A 23,293-nucleotide genomic window follows, 5' to 3' on the forward strand; every position below is an offset into this window, starting at 1 on the left:
CTTTTGGAACGGGGATGGGGGGCAGCTCCTGCTGGGTTCCTGCTCCTTTATCGGACCCGGCCCTGCAGCACCAAAGGGTTAAACCTTCCCGTTCTTCCCCCGGGGTAAATCCCCGCAGGTGCTCGGCACAGCCGGGTGCTGAGGGGGTGCTTAAGGACAGGATTTAGGGCTGGGAACAGCGGGGAGTTCAGGGAAAGTGAGAGGTGGGGTTTAGTCGAGTTTTGTTCTGGTTTTCATGATTGGGCTGTGCAGGGCCTGGCATCCACTGCAGGTGACTCTGCACACACCCCTGTGTGTATATATTTATATTTATATTTATATTTATATTTATATTTATATTTATATTTATATTTATATTTATATTTATATTTACGTTTACACCTGCACATGTTAAGCTGCTCTGTCACATCACCAGGTGTCAGCCTTGCTGTGAGAAGCACCTGGGGACGCCCAGAGCCTCTTTCCAGGTGCTGGACTCCTACAGGAGGATCCTTTTCTTGGAGCTTCTTGGTACTGGGGAATAAGGAATGCTGAACAGGTCGGGCTGGGGCACTGCTGAACACGTTTCTGCTCTCTAGAGAGGCTGCTGGGTCACCAAACCTCAGGAGAGAGGGAAAGCAGACGTCAGAGCAATTACCTTTCCTTTTTTAGCTTGTTTGGATTGCAGTTCGGGACAGGGTTGGAGTGGTAGCTGTAGGTGGTTTTTGACTTGTGCAATGCAAATATTACAGAAGAGAGAGGGAGGGAGGGAGAAACCAAGGAAAATCTCTTGTGTAAACCTCCAGGAAGGTACAGGGGAACGGCTGGGGTTTCATTCCAGCTATAAACAGATATTTGATGCTGTTTGGCCTTTTAATTGTGTCTTCATTGTCTCTGTGACGCTTCCTTCAGGGTGCAGGAGGCAGCCGTGGGAGGGCTGTGTGGCCAGGGCAGGGTTTGCTCTGCAGTTCCGGCAGCAGGGGATAAATCAGGATTGGGTTTTAGAGGGGTCGGAGTGTTTGGCGGTAGGAAAAGGCCTCTTAGACCCCTGGCTTCCCTCTCTCTTTGCAAGTTAAAAGCCCCCTCAAGTGAGGGTGGAGTCACAGGATCACTGAGGTTTAAAAAGACCTTTCAAAATCCAACCATTCCCCCAGCACTGCCAAGTCCACCAAAGGCCACCAAACCTGTCCCCAAATCCAGCTTTTAAATCCCTCCAGTACTGTGACTCCACCACCGCCCTGGGCAGCTGTGCCAGGGCTGGACAAACCTTCAGGTGAGGAAATTTTTATTAATCTCCAACTTAAACTTCCCCTGGTTCAACTTGAGGCCATTTCCTCTTGTCCTGTCCCTCGTTCCCTGGGACAGACGGTCTTGCATGAGCAGTGAAACACAAACCCACAGTGCCAGGCTCTGCTGACCCCTCTGGCATTTTTGGGTGTGGGCTCAGCAGCACCTCGCAGCCAAAACTGTTTCTTTTCCCATATTCCCAGCTCGTAACTGGAGGCTTGAGCAAACAGAGTGACACAAGCTCCTTAGTGAAGCAAATATTGCTCTGTTTATAAAAACCTCTCTGCTGGTGACATTTAACGAGCGCCTGCGTCACCCCCGGGGTCACAGGGCTGGTCTGACCTTGCACATCCTTCCACAGGGCTGTGCCAGGCTCAGAATCCGTGCATTTGCAGGGAAAGGTGGCAGCTGGAACGGCCCCAAATGCTGTGAACATCCCAATCCCCCATTGCTGGTAAACCCCTGCCCCTCCCAGCCCTGCCACAGCAGGTTCAGGAGGAAAACCCAGGATGAGGCTTCCCAAAAATGCATCCCGTGCCTTGTCCCGGCACCTGTGAGGCTGCCAGCACAGAACGCTGCTCCAGGTGAGGTGGTTGTGAGCCTGATCCACCCTTAATCCAGGGATGAGCACCTGGAGAGCTCTCCTGGGTGACTCCAGGGCTGGGGACAGGGGTTTGGGGGAGCAGCAGGATCTGCTGTGGGCTCTGCTGGCCGGGTCACTGCGGTCACAGCTCTCCCTGGGGGAGGTTTGGGCAGAGCCGCCTCGTCCGTGCTTCTGGAGAGGAAAGGGAGAAGTTTCACCCAGACTTTGAGATACTGGGGAATTTCCTCCGTGTGCTGAGTCCCTCTAAAGCTGAGCTCTCTCAGGCAGGATTAGAGGAAGAGCCAAGTGCCAGGGATGACCTGTGCTAACAAGGTGATTTTTGTGGGCTGGGAGCTGTTTATTCCTCAAACCACAGGTTTGGCATCACCTGTGTCCCTCTGTCCCCCTCTGGCATCTCCGGGCACCGCCCAGGCTCCAGCAGGAAACCTCTGCTCCTGGCCCTGCAGGGAGAGGAGCTTTGCTCTGGGCTGGGACTGACCTTCATGTCTCCCTTCTTCCTTCTGGTTTTCCCTCCAGAGACCCTTTTGAAAGCTGCTGTTGTGTCAGTCGCTGATCCAAAGGTTTGGACAGTGCAGCTGTGCCCTGATGTGCTGCTCCCAGATTCCCCAGGATTTTTTACCTTGTCTGGACATTTTGCTGCATCTCCATGGGAGATTCACTCCTGGACTCACGTAATGAAGGGATCTGTGACAGACACGAGACACGGGATGAGTTCACTTTCTCTTTTAGACCTATCTCCAAATCCTCTTCTCATACCTGGGCTGTGCTGCCCCAGCAGGGCCCTGACAGATTTCTCTTCAAAAGACAGTGAATAAACATAAAACTAAATTCGAGTTTTTGAAAGTGCTTCCAGGAGCCTCCTTTGCCTTTCTGCCCCCTTAGCACAGCTGGATTTTTCTTTGAGCCTTTATAGCAATTTCCACAGCACCTGCAAGGCTTTTATCTTTTAATGCCCCTTTTGGCTTTTATTCCTGAAGCTTTCTCCCTTTCTGCTCTGTTATTCCCGTTCTTAGACCTCTCCAGGTTCTGGGCCGTGTTTGGGGTTAATGCCAGGAGGGCACCGGGATGTCCTGGTGAGTGGTGCCAGCCTGAGGAATTTTGCTGTGGTTTAACTGGTTTTGGGCAAAGCCTGAGCCTTACAGGGCTGCTGTGCCGAGCCAGGGTTAGACCCGGCTTTTCTGAGCCAGCACAAAGCCCCTTTGTCCCGGCTGCCCGGCACGGGGCGTGCCCGTGCTGCTGGAGGTGGGATCGGGGAGGATTTCTTGTCCCTTGTCACACCTGGCTGAGCACAGGAACAGCCCCTGCCCGCCTCAGGGGCACTCCAGGACACTCGAGCCGTGCCTGGTGCTACCCAAGCCCAGCCAGCCTGGGTGGGAAGGCTCTGACTCATTTTGGGGCTGTCCCACCCTCCGCAGCTTTTCCACAGCCTCTCCTCCCACCCAGGGCTGTGTGTTGGTGATCCTGGTGCAGAATTGGGATCGGTTTTTTGGGAGAATGAATCTTGCAGAGGGAAAGGAGGCAGAGATAGGGCTCGTGTGTAATTGTGCTGAGCTAAAGGGGATCATTTATTGCAGGTGAGGTCCAAAATCCCCCTCACACACCTGTGCAGGCCTGGTGGCACCTCTGGGGTGGGCTGGGCACCTCTCCCAGGGATGTCCCATCCCTGGAAGTGGCCAAGGCCAGGTTGGATGGGGTTTGGAGCCACCTGGAATAGTGGAAGGTGTTGGGGTAGGGACTGGATGATCTCTGCCAACCCCTGAACATTCCATGACTCTGGTCCGGCTGCAGTGGCAGAGCCTTTGTTTCTCTCATATGGAGCCACAGATTTTCCAGCAGTTCCCCACCCAGCACTTTTCCATCTGATCCTGTCATGGACAGCCTGTTTGGAGAGCTGAATTTCCAAAAGGTGCAAAACACCAGAGCTTTGATAGTTGAACCCTGAGGGAAGAATCCCCATCCAGCTCCAGGACACCTCCTCTGGGTATCCTGGAGAAGAGGCCTCTCACTCTGAACTCTGTGAATTGGCCAAATTACAGAATGATGATGATTTTTATGGATTTGGGTGGCTTAGGGTGGGTGTTGGTGAGAGCCACGCTAATTCTGGGGATCCTCTGAGTCAGATTAGCTGCCTTTGTGACTGGCTGCTGCGCTAATTCCAGAGGAGCTGATAAGGACATGAAGTGTGAGAAAAGTGGGGGTGTGGTGGTGCTGGGAGGTGACAGTGACACCAACAGGAGTTATTTGTGGTCAGGAATGGGCAAGCCCCTTCTTTACAAAGAACTGGGCTTTGTAAAAACTTGTCTGGACTAGCACCAATAAAGTGACCAAACAGTGATTTCTCCAAATCTGAGGATGTAAAATTACCCTGAAGTGTCCAAAGAAACAGCTCGCAGTCTGACATCCATGTGATGTGGAATAGTGGAATGTCCTGAGCTGGAAGGGACCACAGGGATCATCCATCCCAACAACCCCACCCTACGTGTCCCTGGCAGCATTTTCCCAATGCTCCTGGAGCTCTGGCAGCCTCGGGGCTGTGCCCATTCCCTGGGGAGCCTGGGCAGTGCCCAGCACCCTCTGGGGGAAGAACCTTTTCCCAATACCCATCCTACCCCTCCCCTGGCACAGCTTCATCCCATTCCACGGCCTGACTGGCTGACAGAACTCCCACGTATTTCTCTTCGGGATTTCCCAGGTGGAGATGATTGGGATGCACAGAGATTTTCAAGAAATCCCAACCATTTCAAGCTCCTGAAGTGAAATTCCCTGGTGCCAAACATTCCCTGAGCACCTGGAGGATTGAGCACGGATTGATTTTTGTCCGGTGCAGGGCAGGGAGGAAATCCAGCTTCTGCTGTATCCTAGGAATGCCAGGCATTACCAAACAGCCCGGTTATTTGTCCTACAGCCCGTGTGTGCTCTCAAGGACTCAGGGTGTGGCCGAATCCATCCCGCAGAGATGCAGGTGGAGGAGCCAGGGCCACCCCCCGGCTTGCTCAGTGAAAAGGAGCCTGCTATGCCCAGAGCCTGCCTAGTTGGGACCAGCAGGCACAGGTGAGTGTCACAGGGTCCCCTCCCAGCAGGCTGTGCCACCTTCTGTCCCTCTGCCACCACGGACCTGGCTCAGGGCGTGGACAGCAATGAGCTGCCCTAATTAACTCCAAATTCTCCCTGCGCTTTCCCGACCCTGCAGGAGTTTTTCACCTCTTTTGGGTCTAATTTTGGGGTTTGTGAAGGGTGTTGGCACATCCAGATTTCCACGTGACACAGCCACCTTTGACTTTCCTCCTCTGAGTTGGCTTTGCCATTAATTTATTGCTATTTGGAATTTCCTGGCTGAACGAAGGTGACGTCTGTGGGTGTTCTGAAGACCTGTCCAGAAATGCCTCCTCTGCTCCCAGGGCTGGGATTCCTCCTCCTGCTGGGTGAGTCTGGCTGTGGAGGGAGGGGTGTCCCAGGAGGGTTTTTCATGCCAGAGATAATCCTCAGGAGGGGAAATGGTGCTGGCAGACCACTGAACGTGACTTTGTTGGGTGCTCTGCATCCCCAGCCTTTCATTATCCTGTTTGTTATTGGATCTGTCAGCGAAATATTTTTGTTTTGGTGATAAACAGGGTGGGAAGATGCAATGGGATTGATTCTCCTCTGTCTATTCAGTGCTGTCTGCTCCCTGTTCCTTTTGCTGGAGTATCCAGGTGTCTCTGGGAAAGCCCTTGAGGAATAATCACAACTGATTGAATATTGAATAATAAATCCCAGAGTAGTCTGGGTTGGGAAGGACATTAAATCTCATCCAGTTCCGTGGGCAGGGACAGCTTTCACTGTCCCAGCTTGCTCCCAGCCCTGTCCAACCTGGCCTTGGACACTTCCAGGGATGGGGCATCCTCTGGGAAATCCATTCCAGCGCCTCCCCACCCTCACAGGGAGGAATTCCTTCCCAATATTCCCCCTAGCCCTGCCCTCTGGCAGTTTGAAGCCATTTGTACTTTTCCTGTCCCTCCATCCCTTGTCCAAAGTCTCTCTCCAGCTCCCCTGGACCCCATTAGGGGAAGGTTCCTTTGTCTGTTAATTAGTGACAGTTCTCCATTAATTAAATAATTACAAAGGTGTAGCAGCTGGTAATCAAAAAAGGTGTTGTGCTAATTAAGGACTCATCCAAGCTGCTTTAGATCCCTCCCTAATGCAGTTTGTTGGGATTGTGAACACATCCACACCCAGGAAAGGCACTGCCCTCCTCCTCCATCACCCTGTGCCATCCAACCGTGGCTGTGGAGCTGCAGCCGCCCCTCCCTGTGTCCCCTGCCTCTCCCTGCTCTCATTCCACTGGTTCTGTCCCACCAGGAACACTGGGAAGCTCCACTTTTCCCTTTTTTCTGTGCATGAGGGATGCTGAGCGTGGCAGGCTCAGGGAATCACCCTCCTGCTGGGTTCATCCCGTGTGTGCTGTTCCTGGGTTCCTACCCTGGCATTTCCCACCTTCCCAGCTCCGGGGCACTGGCAGGGAGGTGGAAGGTGCCATCAGGATCACTCTGGAAGTTGGGAAATGAGGGACAGCCGGGTGGAGGGTTGTGCAGAGCTGCCAAGAAGGAGAAGTTTGACTTTTCCTGGTAAATCCCTGCTGGGCTCTGGGGCAGGACTGGGGGAGAGCTGTCCTGCACTGGGGTTCCCACACCAGCACAGGGGTTTTGATCCATCTGAGGCATTAGCGGGAGAAAGAAGTGAAATCCAGCACAGGCCAGGCTCCAATTCCCATGTGGGGGAACTGTAAGGAGCAAGAAGCTGCAAAGCTAAAAGCACATGGAATGATAACTGGGGTGATTCCTGAGCTGATCCCTGCCTCTGGAGGAAGGAAATCCTGGAGAGGAGTGTCCCCTGAGTGTTGTTTCTGTCGTTCCCCTGCTGTCCCTCTCTGGGGACAGATGCAGGACATCCCTCGTGTCACCTGGACACAGCCAGGCTGAGCTGGGGGGCCAGAGGGGGACCTCGTGTCTGTCACCCCTCAGGGACCACAGCAGGGAGGAGAGTGTGAAATTCTGGGTGAAAGATGAGCATTAAAACCCTGCAGGGAGCTGAGGGGTGGCTGGGGCTGAGCGGTGGGAATGAGCTTTGTCCTGGGTTTGCTCTAAAACCACGGCTCGTTGTCTTCCAGGGTGGCAGGGAGCTGCTGCAGCTGCTGCTGGGACACAGCTGGTAAGGCAAATCCGTGTGTTCAAAACATTCCAGAATGGTTTGGGTTGCAGGGCCCTTGAAGGTCATCCTGTTCCAACCCCCCTTCCTCTGGAACCACACTCAAACGGTGCTCAGATCATTGGGAGAACATTCCCTCCTCATGCCTGAGGGATGGGATAACCTGGCACTTTCCAGCTACTTGAGATACAGAGCAGTAACTTGTATGAATTTAGCAGACTGGGAGGTCTGGATTTGGGATTTGAGTGTGTTCAGGCCACATCCCAATCCAAATGGCTGCAGCTCCCACCTGTCTGTCTGCAGTGATCACAGATAATGTTAGAACCGCATCTTAACACATCTCTTTTCTCTTTCTCCTGGTGCAGTGCTCCAGCTCCCCCATCAATGGTGAGTTTCTTCCCAAATATCCTCCACCAGGAAAATTCAGACAGGGTTCTGTGTGCCAATTCCTCTCACAATTCCTTATCTTTGTCTCTCTTTTTGTTTTGGGAATCAGAATCTGCCGTGTGTGCCTCGGTGCAAAGGTATGTGAGCCATCCACAAATGATTGTGGCAGCATTTCCTTGGGAATCATTCTGGTTTCTTGGGTTAAAAAAAATCGCTCTGAACCCTTTTTTGCCCAAAAAGCTCCGGGGTTGCTTGAGGGCAGGGAGGGCTCTGGTTGCACTTGTTCAAACAATGAAGGGAAAGTGCTTTCCTGGGGTTTTGTGTCTGTGCAGGACAAAGAAAGGCAGGGCCGGGCCCTGGGGAGGCAGCCAAGAACCTTGGCATTGGTGCTGAGCTTATCTTGGCTCCAAGTGGGGCTCAAACAGCTCCACTCCAGACCTCCACTGATCTTGATTTATACCTGAGGGTCAACAATCCACCTGTCCCCTGTCGCTGTTGCCAGCAATCCTCATCCTGTGCTGTCACTTTGTCCCTCTGTGTTTGCTGTGTGGGCTGAGCCACCTGGCTCTGCTCCTGCTCTGGTTTGGGAGGGCTGGATCCTTCCCAGGAGAGCTGTCCCAGCCTGGGGGAACAATCAGCCAGCAAAACGCTGCTCAGGGACACTCAGGCACTCAATCTGTCCTTGCCAGATGTGCTCTGGGCCGGGTTTGCAGCTGGGCTGCTGAGGGGTGCCAGTTCACATCTGGATCTGTCCCCCTCCAGTTCTGTCCCAGCTCCCCTCCAGTTCCATTCCCATCCAGATCCGTCCCCAGCCAGTCCTGCTTTCATCTCCCCACCCAGTTCTTCCCCAGTGCCCCACCAGTCCTGCCCCCATCCAGTTTGGTGCCCAGCTCCCAACTGGTTGTGCCTCCATCCAGTTGCACCCTCATCCAGATGTGCCCCAGCTCCCCTCCAGTTTTACCCCCTCCAGTTCTACCCCCAGCTCCCCACCAGTTCTGTCCCCATCCAGTTCTTCCACAGCTCCCACCCAGTCCTGCCCCAGCTCCCCACCAGTTCTATCCCCACCCAGTCCTGCCCCAGCTCCCCACCAGTTCTATCCCCACCCAGTCCTGCCCCAGCTCCCCATCCAGTTTCCCCCATTCCCAGCCCATCCTGCCCCAGCTGCTGCAGCTTTCCCAGTGCTGTCCTTGCTTTCTCCCAGTGCCAGCCCGGAGCAGTTCCTGGAGGTGGCCCGAGGCCAAACGTCCCCGTGCAGCCTCACTTTTGGCCAATTCGCCTGTGCACAGGTAAGGAAAATCCCCTGCTTCCCGTGGCGCTGGGATTTGTTTTCCTTGGGAATTCCGTCACTTCTGGCTTAAAAACAGCCCCAGTGGTGGCTGTGGGTTAGAGCAGTCTGGGTTTTCATCCACCCCCAACCCCGAGGTGTGGCAGTGCCACCCCTCACGGGACACCTGCTCTGTGCCATGGGGCTCAGGAGTGGCCAAACCACCACGGAGAGCTTTTGGAAGTGGAGATTCCCTTCTCCAAACCACCCAAGTGAGAAGGAAGGTGGGAAAAAGGAACTTTCCAAATCAAATTGGCTCTTTAAAAATTGGCATCACAGCTTTGGAACAAGTCTCTGCAGGAGAGTCACCCTGGGCCATTGGGATAAAGCACAATTAAAAGGAGTAAAAGCACAATTAAAAGGGGTAAAAACACTATTAGAAGTGGTTGCAGTCTGGAAAATGCCACCTGGAATATTCCTGGTTTACTTTCTTTCCTGCTTTTGTCTTTATCTCTTAAGTTGCTGCCAGTAATTGTAATTAAATTGACAGCAATTTGTGTTTTTCAGTAAATATTTCCAACAAAAAGATGGCATTTCTGTAAATATTTGTCAGTGGGGTTTTTGGGGGGGATTTTGTGGGTTTTGGGATTTTTTGGTGTTTGTTTTTTTCTTGGTTTTGTTTTTGTCTTCTGTTTGTAAACTGTTTCCCTGAAAAATGTTTGGGGATTAGAGAGTTCCCAGGGAAGTTTCTACTTAGATCAAATGGCAATTCTGGGGGGGAGGTTTTTGGAAAAAGCTTTTAAAACCTGTGCCAGTGTTTTACCCCCCTCAAGGGAGGAATCCCTTCCCAAATGCCCAGGCATGGGTGAGCCCCCTGAAGGTGATTTCACCTCTAAACATGACCCATCCTTTATCACCTTCATTTGCATTTCCCTTTTCTTTTCCAGGGAGCTTGGCTCCAGGACCTTCAGGATGATTTCCTCATATCCTTATATTCCTGCCTGGCCTCTAAACCTGCCACAGCCGTCGATCCAGAATATTCCATTCTGTTCTTTTCCAAGTATGATGCCAAGAAGCTTTTGGCCTCCCTGACCATGTTCAGCCAGCGGGTGAGTATTCCCCAAATCCAACTGTTTGTTCTCCAGGACAAGGCTTTATTTTAAATCCCCTGATTTTTTTACCTTATTTTGGAAAGAGCCAACAATTTCTGTCCCTAGAATTCAGATTTGCTTGGATTTATGTTGATGTCTGGTTAGAATTCCCTGGAATTCAGGGGTTTCTTCTCCTCTTCTGCTCCCAGTTTTCCCACGTGCCCCTTTCCCTCGAGTGGAGCCTGATCCTCATGAATGGCCTGTGGGAAAGGATGCTGCGAGTGCCTGGCATTGAGAGCCCCCCAGTGCTGGCCCAGTGGGTCCATGAGGGACTTGAGCCATTCCTGGTGGAGCCCAAGGTCTTTGGCTGCCTCCATGCCAAGGATGTGTCCTGTGAGGAATTCCGGCTGGTGTAAGTGAGGAATGTCCCCTCCTTGGATGTCTTAAAGCCCTGGATTTCTGGCTCAGCTTTCCTGCTGAAGGCTGTGGATGGACCATTTCCAGCAGCATCCTGGGACATCCTGGGGGCTCCTGTGAGGGAAAATCACATTGGAAAAGGATAGGATTGAGAATATCAGTGGGTTTTGTGAGAGCCCAACCCTGACCTCAGCAACGTTTGAGGTGTTTGCCTTCCTTACCCGTGTGCAGAGTTGCTGCCCTGGATGGAATCTATTCCCAGCTTCCTGTGGAGGAGCAGAGGAATCTTTACACTGGGATCAAGCACTTCCTCATCCAGGATGGTAAATGATCTGATTTCCATGGGATCTGTCACAGGGCTGAGGTTTCACAGGGTTTTTGTGAATCTCCAATAGAAACAGGCTGGGAATATTGGTAATTAGTGGATTCGGGAATCATTTCCCTGCCTGAAGGCCTTATTAGCACAAGATTTTTACAAATCGACACAGTCAGGGCTATGCTGATTTAAATTCACTGCATTTCCTGCTTTTGCTGGGGAAAGGAGGTGCAGGGTTTGGTTCTGAGAGTTGAATCCAGCTCAGAAAGGCACGCAGGCAGGAGCTTCCATGCACAGATTGAACGTCCTGCAAAAAGCTTCTGGTGGATTTGGAGGGAGGAAGAAAGCGGCTGGGGATGAAATATTTGGGGAGGCTGGGATTCTTTCCCAAGGTGTTTGTCCTGTCCCATGGGAATTTGTGGTGTGAACACGTGGATTTGAGCGGAAGGTGTGACCAGGGAGCTCTCCAAGTTCCCTGATAGACTGAATCCTCTTCCACCCCCAGAAATCCCCAATTCCCACTGATTTCCTGACCCTGGCTATAGTTTGATGGTGTCTCTTTTTCTGACTGCAGAATCCAGCCAGAAATGCTACAGTGAGGCCATTCCTGGTCTGAATTCCACTGCCTGGTTTCGGAATTATCTTGGATCCTTTCTGGAGCATGCCACCGTGGAGGACCTGCAGCTTTTTGGGGATGAACCAATGGCAAGTGCAGCCTTCGGGGATGGAGACCCTGGGAGGTCACAATCCTGCCCTGAGCAAAATCAGAATCCCAGAATGGTTGGGTTGGAAGGATTTAAAGCTCATCCATCCTATTCCACCCCCTGCCATGGGCAGGGACACTTCCCACTATCCCAGGGTGCTCCAAACCCTGTCCAACCTGGCCCTGAAATTCCTGGAATGCTGCCAGCAGGAATATTTCTCCTATTAATTTGAGGTGAACATTCACTGCAATTATTTCCCCCCATCACGTGATGAGGGACTTGCAGAGGAGTTGGTTTCACAAAGGGAATCCTGCAGGGAGCAAACTGGAGTCAGTAAGAGGAACAACCCCAAAACTGATCAAGATCCCAGTGTTTACTTGAAAACAAAAAAAAACCCCCAAAACTCAGCACAACTTTAAACCCAGGTGAAAAACCCTGAGGTTGGTTCGAACTGTCCCATTGTCACTGTCAGGATTGAAGGATCCATCTGAATTATTTTCCCTTTTTGTTTTTCTTCACCCTCAGCTTCAAAAATTTGCCAGGGATCCGGTGGATGTGGAGATGGTCAGGAACCTCACCTTGCTCCGGGACACTGCTCGGTACTACACCCTCCTCCTGACCTCTGCTCCTGGTTTTCCACTGTCAAGGTATGGATCTGATGGGATCTGATTTCCTGGGATGGCTCAGCGTGGGACTGTGACACAGCAAGAGTCTGAGTGGGGATTTCATTTAAACCTCTTGAAAGGTTCCATTAATTTTCTGTTTAAGGGTTTCATTTTCAAAGAATCCCACGGCCCTTGGTCTTGAGGAGGGCCAGATCCCAAGTTCTGTTTCCTGGGTGATGAATTCCCTGCAGTGCCAGCTCCAGCTGATGGCCAGCAGCATGCCCAGAGTTTTTCAGCTCTCTGAGTTGGAGCACTGGCATCATCTGAGCTAAAAGGAGTCAGGGGAAACGTGCCTGGAAAAGAGCACCCTCTGGAAAAGGGGGAAAGGTCTGATGGAGCCACTCTCTGACTGGCAGCCTCTCCTTTCCCCTCTCCCTGCAGCCTCCCAGACAGATTTATTTGCTCCCTGAGCCCCTCGGCAGTGAGGAACCTGAGCAGGGAGGAGGCTTTGGGTGTGGCCCAGAGGCTCGGGAAGAGCTGCCCATGGACCAAGGGAATGCCTGGAAAGAGAGCTCCCTCCTCCCTGGCAGCGCAGGAACTGCAGGTGAGCCCCTGGGAATTCACTCACCTGCGCAAAACCTGGTGGGGCTGAGGCCCAGCTCGTGTGTCCCCTCCTGTCACACTCCTCTAGGTCATCTCGTGTCTTTTTTGTGGTGTCTGGCTGGGTTTTCGTCACCTCACAATTCTCAGTGCTGGAAATGGTCCATCCACAGCCTTCAGCATGAAAACCTGAGCCAGAAATCCAGGGATTTAAGAGACCTCCAGAGGCTGTGGGATCCAATAGCTCCCATCCTTGCTCCCCTGACTCTGCTCTGTCTCTGTGGGGCCTTTGCAGGTCGCATCCTCCCTGGTGAGGAAGTTGGAGGATTTCTCTCCAGCAGTCCTGGGAGCCTTGGGCCAGGCTGCCCTGGGGCTCTCTGTGTCCAGCATCCAGAACAGCATCCCTGAGGAGCACCTGGAAGCAGCTCTTCCTGCCCTGGGAAGTGTCCGTGGCTGGAAGGCTGAGCAGTCCAGGGCTATTGTCACCAAACTGCTCCACTCTGGCTACCAGGTACAGAGACCCACAAATCCAGGAGGAATTTCCTCATGGGAAGGGTGGTCAGGCACTGGAAAGAGCTGCCCAGGGAGGTTTGGGATCCCTATCCCTGGAGGTGTCCAAGGAATGTCTGGATGTGGCACTCAGTGCTCTGGGCTGGGGATAAGATGGGGATCAGGCACCACTTGGACTTGAGGATCTCAAAGGTCTTTTCCAGCCTAAATTATTCTGGGATTCCCTTGCAGATCCTGGATGGACAGAGCCTGGCACAGCTGGGGAGTTTGGTGGGTGGCCTCAATAGCAGCACACTCTGGAGCCTGCCCCCAAAAGTTGTCCTGGAGGCCCTCCAGCTGCCCGGGTTTGCCCAGCACATGGACCTGCTGCCCTCTGCTCTGAAAAGGACCCTGGTGGAAAAGGTGACCTCGTTTTTCCTCTTCGTACCTCACAAAGGAGCAGGACTGGGAGCACTGGTTGCCTGGGGCCAGGTGTGACACAGCTGCACATCCAGACAGCATTCCCTGTGGGAATTGTTATGGCCAGCCAGGGTGGCAGCAGGATAAGTGACTCGAGTCCTGTCACTGGGCCTGTGTTGATGTCCTTGGCCTGCTCAGCCTCTTGGGGACAGGGGCAGGAGTGATTTGTTTTACGGGGTGGTCCCAGAAACTACTTCCCAGTAAATGTTCCCAGGAAAAGAATATAAATGGAGCAGAATTAATTCAAGGTTGGACTTGATCCTGGAGGTCTTTTCCAGCCTAAACAATTCTCTGGTTCTGATATTGCCATGATTTGGACTGAAACTGTGTGGGATTTCCATGGTTTGTTCTGTTGGGTGTTTTAAAGGTTTCCTCCAGTGTTGGCCACCCCGCTGAGCTGGTTAAACTCATTCCCAGTGCTCTGGCCAGCTACATTCCAAAATCCCTGCTTGTTTTTGGGGAAGAGAAGCCAAATGTGCAGGACCTCAACAATAAACCGTGGACCAGAGAGCAGGTAATGGGGGTGGGATCCTCCTTCCCCTCCCTGCCAGCCCTGGCCTCTGTGGGGCCATGAGTTCCACAAATCCACCTGGGAATGGAGCTGTTTCTCCTGGAAAACCACTGACCTCTGCCTTTGCTTCCCAGGCTGCCATGTTTTTCAGTGATGTGGTAAAGGCAGAGCCTGACTTCAGCAGGTAGAGATGGTTCCTCCTCTCCTTCCATTTTCTGTGTGTTTTCCTGGCAATTCCCGTGTTTCCTGTGGTGCATATGGCACATCCACCCTGTTGAATCCATAGAAACAGATGGGAAATAAAATGTGAACCCAAACACAGACATGGAACACTGAGATTTACCAGGGCTCAGCTGTAAAATACACCCAGAGGCCACATTTTCTTTCTAAAATGATGCTTCTGGCTCAGGCTGCACCTGGAATCTTGCTCCAGATTGCCTCTGGAAGGCATTTCCAATCAGGGAATATGCCAGCCTTCCACAGGACAGTTCCAGGGATTCTTTTAGAGGGGCTAATGTATCTTTTGATATATTTGAGATGAAAATGATTAAAACCGTGATTTATATCTGGAAAAACAGTGAGGTCAACAGTGTCCTGCTCTGAATACACCTTCCTGAAGGCCTTTCCCTTCTGATTTTCCTTCTGGAAATCCCCAGGCTTTCCCAGTCTGTCCTCCAAGGCTTCACCTGTGCAGCTGCCAGTGCTGTGGGAGCAGAAAGGTTTCAGGAGCTGGCCAAAGTCATGAGGAAGAAGAACGTCAGGCTGGAACAGGACCAGGTAGTTCCAACATTCCCAAGTGTTTGATGTTGTCCTGAAGGTTCCAAAGAGGATTGTTCAGCCAGAACAACACTTGGGAGTTAAGGGGCTGGAACAGGGATGTATCAGGGGGTTAGGATGGATTTTAGGGAAAGGTTCTTCCCCCAGAGGGTGACACAGGCACAGCGGGGGTTGTTGGGGTGTCTGGGCAGGGCAGGAGCTGCACTGGAGGATCCCTGTGGGTTCATTCCTGTGAGCAAATGTCCTGGGTGTCCCTCCCACCGTTCTGAATCTCCCCGAAGAGAGGAGAAGTCCAAACCCAGTTTGGTTCTCAGGGAACCAAACCCTCCAATTTCCATCTCTTTTCACCTTTTTTCTTTCCTTTCTTTCTTTGGAGCAGAGTAAGATCTTTATTTTATTTTTTTCTTCTGTTTAATGGTGGTTTCTCTCCTTGATGCAACCTCTGGTGTCCTTCCAGCTGAGCTGCTTACTGAAGATGGTGACACTGCATGGGATTCCCAAGGATTTGGACAGTTACCCTAAAGACCTGTTGCTGTTTTTAAGGTAACTGTGCTGTGCTTTTCATGGTGTTGCCTTAGTATTTTGTGGGAAAAGCAGGATTAATTTATAACCAGGCTGGTAATGTGAAGTTTGATTTGTATTTCAGAGTTGTTTAGGCCTCTTTCTGGGCAATAAAAAATGGGATTGCAGAAAGCTGAAGGAGGGTAGATTTATATGAGATGTTGGGAAGAAATCCTTCCCTGTGAGGGTGAGGAGGCCCTGGCCCAGATTTCCCTGAGAAACTGTGGCTGTCCCATCCCTGGAAGTGTCCAAGGCCAAGTTTTAGCATTCCCAGGCCTCTGAATGTGCTTTTCCCTTACAACATCAAAGAAAACAGGGAATAAAGTGGATTTCCTTGTTCCACCACTTTCCCACTGTGGTTCTGTATCAAAACCCTGAAGAGTTTCAGGCTGCATCTCACAACAGTTTCCTTAAGGTGAGAATTGATTTTTAAAGCATGTGGACTAGAAGAGAACTAGGGAAGAACAACCCCTGGAGTTCAGTGTGCAGGTGTGGAAGATGTTTTATCAGACACTCTGTGTTGAGCTCGCTCTCATTCCCTAGAATTCATGAAGTGTTTGCCTTTCCAGCCCCTCAGACTATGCAGCTACAGGGAGCTGCAGCCAGTTCTTTATCAATGTTGGGAAGGCAAACGTGGATGTTCTGCCCAGAGAGGCCCCTCGGAGGCAGCAGCTGCTCCTGGAGGCTCTGGCGTGTCTGGTACGTGGGGAGGGACTGGGACCCTGCAGGGCTGGGATCCAGGGATGCTCCATCCCTGTTAATGCCTCTGCCTTCATTTCAGAAAATCCCTGGCACGCAAATAAATGAGGAAAATGCCGAGATTCTGGGACGGCTGGTCTGTGACCTGGGTGGGGAATACATCAGGAGTTCTGGTGGGAGTTTGCTGAAGGATTTGAGCCAGTGTGGATCTTTCCTGCCTGACCAAGAAGAGGCAATCAGGGATGTCATCAGCAGTGGCAACACCACCTTTGGGTATGGGTTTTTCTCCTGAACATCACCAAACTGTTCTCTTAATCAAACCCATTGTCCTACTAAGACCTGAGGGAACTCCAGCCAACCACCTTGATCAAAAACCCAAAAATTGATTGCTTTTGAGCTTTCCATTGGGTCTTTTATGTTGTTTTAGTTGAAATTATTTCAGCTGAAAGGCCTGGGTGAAATTCTCCTGAAAAATAAGTTGTCTCTCTTGCTCTAGTTATAAAAGCTTTTCTTCTGGTTTTTTTTTTTTTTCATTAATCAAACTTCTCTGACTGACCTGGTGATCACAGGTGACTTCAAGCTGTTTGTCAGGCACAGACTTTGAGGAAACATTCTGCCTCTACCTGTCCAGTGACAGATGTTTGATAAATCCCTAACACAGACGGAAGCAAAATATTTTCCTTCCTGTAACAGTTGCCCCGAGATCTTGGCACTGAATTGAGCCATAGTGAGCAACAGGAATTCTTTGGGTTCCATGCTTAAGAAAAGAATGTATTTGTTCAAGGCCATTTTCCCACCCAGCTGCCCTGATTCATGTCCCTGAGAACTTCTGCTCTGCTGCAACGAAGTTTTGGGCAGCAGGAAGTGATGCAGGTGTTTTAGGATTTAATCCCTGTGTTTTCTTAGTGTCAAATGTTACGAGGACATAATCCTGGGGGGTTTTAAGGTGTTTATTTTGGTTTTGCTCTTCCTTGAGAGCTGATCCCTGCTCATTTTTTGTCTGCAGGCCTCCTGCAACGTGGTCAGCCTTCACCCTGAGCGAGCTCAGCGGGCTGATCCCTGTGCTGGGTCACAGCATCCTGCAGCAGATTCCCAAGGTGAGTTCTTCAGACAGGGCTGGGGAGTTTGGGAAGCACTCCTGGGGCCTGGAGTTTGGGTGAAATATGCAGGGGGTTGTTGAGCCAATCTGCTTTCAGCAGTTTCTCCTTTTAAAAGAAGCCTGGTGCCAAAGGGATGATGGTTTGTGAGAAGTGAGGGTTCCTCGGGCTGACAACCTGGAACTGCAGATCCAGGTCACGGTCATCCCCTTCCTGTCACTGTGAGAAGAGCAGGAATAACTCTCACAGTGCTTTGTGAGGAGCTACAGTCACTGACGGGTTGGGGGATAGGGAGAGTTGGAACATCTCAGGAATTGCTTTTGGCTCAGCAAGGCCAGATCTCCGGGCTCAGAGCCTGGAGTAGCAGGGGTTGTGCTGGAGGCACATCCAGGATTCCCAAATCCCCCTGATGATCCCTTTTCCTTGCAGAATGCTTTGACCACTTGGCTGAGAAACTTTGCCTGGGATTCCCCTCTGTCCAGGGCAGAGCTGGGCACCGTTGTTGGGGAGCTGCTGCCTCGCCGGCACAAGCGAGCGGATGGTACGGGAGCTCCCTCTGATCCAGAGGCATTCCCACTGGGACCAGAGGTCACCTGGAGCCCGTGGCTTGTCAAGCCTTGGCAGGGGCTGCCCAGGGAGGTTTGGAGTCCCCATCCCTGGAGGTGTCCAAGGAACTCCTGGACGTGGCACTCAGTGCTGGTGACAAAGTGTGGATCTGGCACAGATCAATCTTGGAGGTTTTTCCAACCAAAATGATTCTGAGGTTCAAAGCTTGGAGTGAAAGGATTTAATTTAACCTTGAGTTTGCCATGGCTTTACCAGGTTGCCCAGCTGACAAGGAGATAACAGAGGCCATTCTGAATGATGACCTGATGCCTGCCCTCTACACCCCCGAGGAGCTGCACGCCTGCCTCTGGAATGTCTCCCTGGAAAATCACCTGTCCCAGATCCTCACCTACCCCTTCAGCAACCCACAGCTGGCTGTGCTGAAGGAATACCTGGATGAGGTAATACCAGCCCTAAAATGTCAAATTACCACTGATGGGATTGCTCAGGACCTGGTGAATTTGGGATCTCCAAGGATGTGACTCCACTGTCTCTTGGCTCCTCTCCCAGGGTTTGGCCAGCTTTACTGGGAAAATATTTATTTCTTATTTCTTATTTCTAGATCTAATCTGAGTTTTCCTGGCCTATTTCCCCTCAGCCTTTCACTGGGCACCTCTGAGAGGAACATGGCTCCATCCTCCCTCCAATCTCCCATTAGAGAGTTGAAAACAGCACTAATATCATCATTTCCCCTTTCCCTCAGAGTAAACCCCAGCTCCCTCAGTCCCACTGCCCCACTCTGTACCCATAACAGCAGTGTCTCCACAGAGGTATCCCAATGGTTATCCTGAAAACCTGCTCTCCAACCTGGGCCCTTTCCTTCCCCTCATCACCCCAGAGGAAATCTCCACCTGGAAGATGAGCTCAGCTGACATGTTGGCTGCCTTCCTGAAAAATGAGCCCTCGGATTCCCTGGTAGGGGCTTGGCTTTGCTTTCCTGGTTTGGGGGCTGGTTTAAGATTAACTGAGGGGGTTCTGAGGTGGTTGAAGCAGCTTTGTTGCCACAGTGTCATCACCCATCCTCGAGGCCCAAACGAATAATTTGAAGAAGTTACTCCATTATATTTTTGTAATTATTGCACGTGTTTCTTTTGGGGATGAAGCCACATGTTCTGATTCAATTAAATTGATCACATTAATTGTGTTTCCAGGCCTCAGCAGCAATTAAACGCTACGTGGGGCTGGGCAATGCCTTGAATGCCACGGCCCTGAACGCCATCGGCAAGAGATACGTGTGCCTGCTGAACACCAGTGAGCTGAAGGCCATCGACCCCCCCAGCCTCAAGTGAGTCAAAAACTGGGGTGTCCTTGGCTTCTTCCAAAAGCCCTTTCCCATCTGCAAGTGCTTTTTCCTTTTTTCTGCTCTCAGGGAAAGGAAATTTAAGAAGCATCTCAGAACCCGCTCTGTCTCGGGGTTTAACACCTGCTGGTGCCCATCCTGCTGATCTCCATCCTGCCAGGCAGGGCTCAGATTTCCAATCAAACTCTATTTTAGCTCAGCAGGCAGCAGATCTGACTCTGTGCATGATTTCATCTGCAAAAGAGTTAATAACATTTAATTCCATAGAATTACTGAATGGTTAAGGTTGGAAAAGGCCTCAGATTATCACCCAGCACCATGGTCGCCACTGAACCATGTCCTCAAGTGCCACATCCTCGTGGTTTTTAAGCATTTCCAGTTTAGATTCCTCTGAAAGACTGGTAAATGAAATTAATTAATTACATCTTGGCAAGCACACAGATTTATTGGGCACCATCAGAGCCATCATCACTTGGAGGACAAATTCTCAGCAGGAAACTGAGCCATTCTTTTTCTTTTTAGCTTCTCCCTACATCTGGGAAGAAGGGATCACCTGTGCTGTGCAGAGAACCCCAGAGAAACACTCAGAATATGTGAAAATTGACCAGGCTGAAGATAATAAAAGCTTTTTTTACTCAAAATCTTTATTTTTCTGCAGGTTGGCATCTCTGGATCCTTCAGCCTGCTCACAGGAGACAAAGAATATCTTATATGAGAAAGCCAAAAAGGCTTTCTCTGACCAGCACCATTTACCTGCTTACTATCAGCTGATCTTACCTTACCTGGGTATGTAAAAAACCAGAGTGTCATGGGGAAAGAGAACTCTTGGCCACAAGCAAAATATAACAAAACAATAATAATAATAATAAAACAAATTAAACATAATAAAACAAAACTATAATCATTCATAATCTGTCTAAAATTTGGGAATTTTCAAAGCCAAGTTGTTAAAAGTTTGTCTTTCCAACCTGTAGATGGCATAAAATATTATTGAAGGATTCTGTGCCTGCTTTAAGTTGCCCAAATCAGTTTCCAGACCATCACAGGGAAAATCAAACTCAGGATTTATCTCACAGCCCTTTTCCATGTCACAAAACTGATTTTTTTTTTTTTCCATGTTAAACCAAGAATTTTTCCAAATTCTTCTCACCCCTCTTTCCACTGGCATTATCACAGATTTTTAATGCTCAACGAAATAACTTCCAATAAAAAAAGGAGGAGCATCCATGTATTTTGCAGTTGGACCTCACTGTGTTATCAGCCCCAGCCTAATGAATTGTGGAGCAATCCTCATTTTGTGCAGACACCCAGCATGGCTCCTTTGGGACCTTGATTTTCCTGACATTCTCCTTGCTTTGGTGCCAGGGGGTGCTCCTGCTGCGGATCTCAAGGCTCTCAGCAAAGGCAACGTGAACATGAACATGAGCACGTTTGTGACTTTGAGAAGAGAGTCTCTGATGGTGAGCTGGGCCTTGGAATTCTTTAATTCCCTGCATTTTGTTATGTTGAGCGGTTGGGTTTGGTTGTGTTGTCCATTGATGGAAATCAGGAGCGATTCCATCAAATCTAGAGCAATGTTAGACCAATGGAAAGTAGAGAAATGGCCTGAAATTCCTTAAAAAATAGAATTTGGAGTCCTAGCTGGATGCAAAGCCAGTGGAATTTCTTCAGAGCAGTGTGGTAGCTGGTGTAGGGTCTGTAGCTCAGACCCAGGAAACTGTAACCGGTGCAGAGATGGTCCCGTGAGGAGCCATCTTCCCGGGGTCCGTGTGGTTCCCTCAGCCACCAGAAGGCCTTTGCAGAGAGGCTAACAGCTCTCCAGTGGTTCTCAGCTCGTGATCTCAGCTCTTGCTCTGTGGGGCAATCTCCAGGCCAGATCAGGAGGAGAGAGATGAGAGGCTCGTTTAGCAGTTCTGCATGAGGCAGCTTTATCAGCCTGCATCCCATGAAGGGAGGCCAGGGACGAGCTCTCCAGTCCCACAGGGGCAGAGGGCTAGAGACAGGAGTGGGTGCGAGAGGGTAAAAGCCAATGGGTTACAAAGGATCCAAGAGGATCACAGGTCTGTGTCCTCTCTCGCTGTAACTGAGGGGTGGCTGCCTTTTCCAGGGGGTGCTGCTGGGAGGTTGTGCAATCTCCTGATCTCAGCAGGCCTCCCTCCAGGGCAGAGGCTGGGCATACCCCACAGGACACGTTCTCATAGTGGCAGGAGCAGGGGACAGGCCCACGAGACCGAAGATCTCCAGACAAGGCAACAAATAATGTCACCAATCTGGGCAGAAATCCCAGTGGTTTCTGGATGGGACTGCCAGTTGAGTGTAGGACATTTGGCATCAGAGACCAACAGAAAGAGCCCTTGGGGAACCACCACATCCTGAGGGAAGCTTGTCCCAGTGAAACCGCTCATGGGACTTAGTCCTTGTTCTTCCCTCTTCTCCCAGTGGAAACCCCATCATTTCCCAGGCCAGAGGGGTCATTTCCATCCCTGCCTTCCCAGCCCTAATCCCTGCTCTGTGATTCCTCCTAGAGCCTCACACCCTCGGAGGTTCAGGGCCTGCTGGGGATGAACCTCCCTGAGCTGGCCCAGTGGCAGTACAGGACTCCTGTCCGGGCATGGATCCAGGTGCAGAAGCAGTCGGAGCTGGACAAACTCCACATCGGGCTCACGGGGGGCATGCAGGAGGGCTACATCAACATCATCACCCCCAAATTCCCAGGTATTTTTTTGGACCCCTCATGGTTGGGCTTTAAAGGTTTATTTTGGGGTTGCAGCAAGGAGTAAAACTGGGGCAGCAAGTTCAGCTCTGCTGAGGGGCCTGAAGCCCTGAAGGGCAAATTCTGGGTCCAACATGAGGAGCAACCCTGGAATCCCACTGGGAGCAGCCTCACTGGCTGAATATCCCAAATGAGTGAGCACTTCCAGGCCTCCCTCCTTGGGGCTGTTGGATTTGGGCTTCGAGTCACAATCACAGGGTGGTTTGTGTTGAAGGAAACTTGAAGATCCTCCAGTTCCAACCCCCAAACTCGGCTTGGTGTTTGCCATGGTTAGAAAGGCAGAGAGAATCCATGGATGGGGCACAGAGGGATGTTTTCCCTCTGGAGAAGTGGTTCAGTCACTGATTTCTTTGCTCTAATCCCCTCTTTGTCCTCCAGCAGTGTCCTCAGCCCCTCTGGGGACCGTGGCCATGGCATTCCACCTCCTGCATGCCCTGCTCCTCAGTTTCCTCATGGTGTCCATCTTGTCTTGACCATCTCCTCCCACGAGGAACCAAGATGAGGGGGACCAGCCTGTGCCCTGCTCTGAGACCTGGGGTGAGACCTGGAGCTCCAGGCAGCTGGGATCAGCCCAGGACTCACTCTTAGGTACTTATGGCTTTTAAATCCCTTGGAAAAAAAACCCCAGTTCTATCTGAAGGGAAGATTCCAGACTCTTTGGAGCAGGATCTTTGCCTTTGGTACAGCCCAAGCCCAGTTCAACCCCAAACCACTGCTAAACCATATCTTACTGCTGGGTTTAAGGGTGAGTTCTGTAGGTTAAAAGTGACATTTCTCAGAGCCTGACCTTGTGACACTGCCAAGACCTCAGGGTGGGATTGAAGTTTTCCAGTTTCTTGTAAATAAATCCTGGAACGAAGTAAAAATGCCAGAAGCAAATGGATGAATGTCTGCTCTTCCTTGAGGCTGGCCTCGCCTTCCTTCTGCTGGAATCCCCCCAGATTAAGTGCTCAGAATCCCAGGATCTGCCTGTTACTTTTCTTTGGGGTTGGCTGCTCAACACTTAAGAGCTGAGGCCATTCTCAGATTCCTCATGTGGAGGGGAAAGGACTTTTGTACAAGGTTTTCCATATTTTTTTCCCGCTCATTGGAAATATCTGTCCCAAAAACCCCCTCAGTGCAACCTGCATCCAGCTCCTGCCCTCCCCCTTTCCTCCAGGAGGAGAGTCTGGGAGGGAAAAAGGGACTTATTTATTTTATATCGCATCAATCTTCATTATCTGAGCTTTATAGAGAGGGAACAGATTTGTCCTTCACTGCAGACTTTGGATTTATGCTGGAAAAACTTCCCCATAAAGCACTAAACACTTCAAAACCCACGTTGGATTAGGAAAAAATAGTTGATTGATATTTTATTGTATAGCACTGAACAGTAATCAAGATAAATTATCTCCAGCTAATCATCCTGTGAGAGTCTGTGTGTGGTTTGAACAAACCTTGATCCAAAAGCAGTTCATGAAAAAAGTTAAATATGATTTTGGGGGTCTCTCAGCTGCGGTGCTGGGCCACCAGTGACTCAGATCCCTGAGTTGTCCCACTGCTTAACAGATCCCAGCGGGATG

At 50.9% G+C, this 23,293-nt stretch overlaps 1 protein-coding gene across 3 annotated transcripts; it reads left to right on the forward strand.

Annotated features, from left to right (window-relative positions):
• Positions 1–421: 421 nt before the first annotated feature.
• MSLN (mesothelin) lies at positions 422–23,113 on the forward strand. 3 transcript variants are annotated; one of them, XM_069030113.1, is made up of 31 exons: positions 422–538; positions 1,134–1,252; positions 4,776–4,921; positions 5,214–5,292; positions 7,017–7,057; positions 7,420–7,441; positions 7,551–7,578; positions 8,643–8,727; positions 9,653–9,814; positions 10,006–10,208; positions 10,445–10,536; positions 11,104–11,234; positions 11,759–11,880; positions 12,280–12,442; positions 12,734–12,949; positions 13,180–13,350; positions 13,775–13,921; positions 14,053–14,102; positions 14,575–14,695; positions 15,153–15,238; positions 15,826–15,955; positions 16,038–16,228; positions 16,962–17,052; positions 17,482–17,593; positions 17,875–18,059; positions 18,427–18,573; positions 18,810–18,943; positions 19,617–19,744; positions 20,324–20,418; positions 21,484–21,673; positions 22,110–23,113. In XM_069030113.1, exons 4-31 carry the CDS (start codon positions 5,250–5,252, stop codon positions 22,202–22,204), a joined length of 3,381 nt encoding a protein of 1,126 aa, XP_068886214.1. In that variant the 5' UTR covers positions 422–538; positions 1,134–1,252; positions 4,776–4,921; positions 5,214–5,249; the 3' UTR covers positions 22,205–23,113. The 3 variants fall into 3 exon arrangements, with proteins under 3 accessions (XP_068886214.1, XP_068886215.1, XP_068886216.1); XM_069030114.1 differs by having other exon boundaries at positions 1,197–1,252; XM_069030115.1 differs by having other exon boundaries at positions 422–1,252; positions 22,113–23,113.
• The last annotated feature ends 180 nt before the right edge of the window (positions 23,114–23,293 follow it).

The sequence above is a fragment of the Aphelocoma coerulescens genome, chromosome 14, assembly GCF_041296385.1.
Source record: "Aphelocoma coerulescens isolate FSJ_1873_10779 chromosome 14, UR_Acoe_1.0, whole genome shotgun sequence".
In the NCBI taxonomy this organism is placed as follows: Eukaryota; Metazoa; Chordata; class Aves; order Passeriformes; family Corvidae; genus Aphelocoma; species Aphelocoma coerulescens.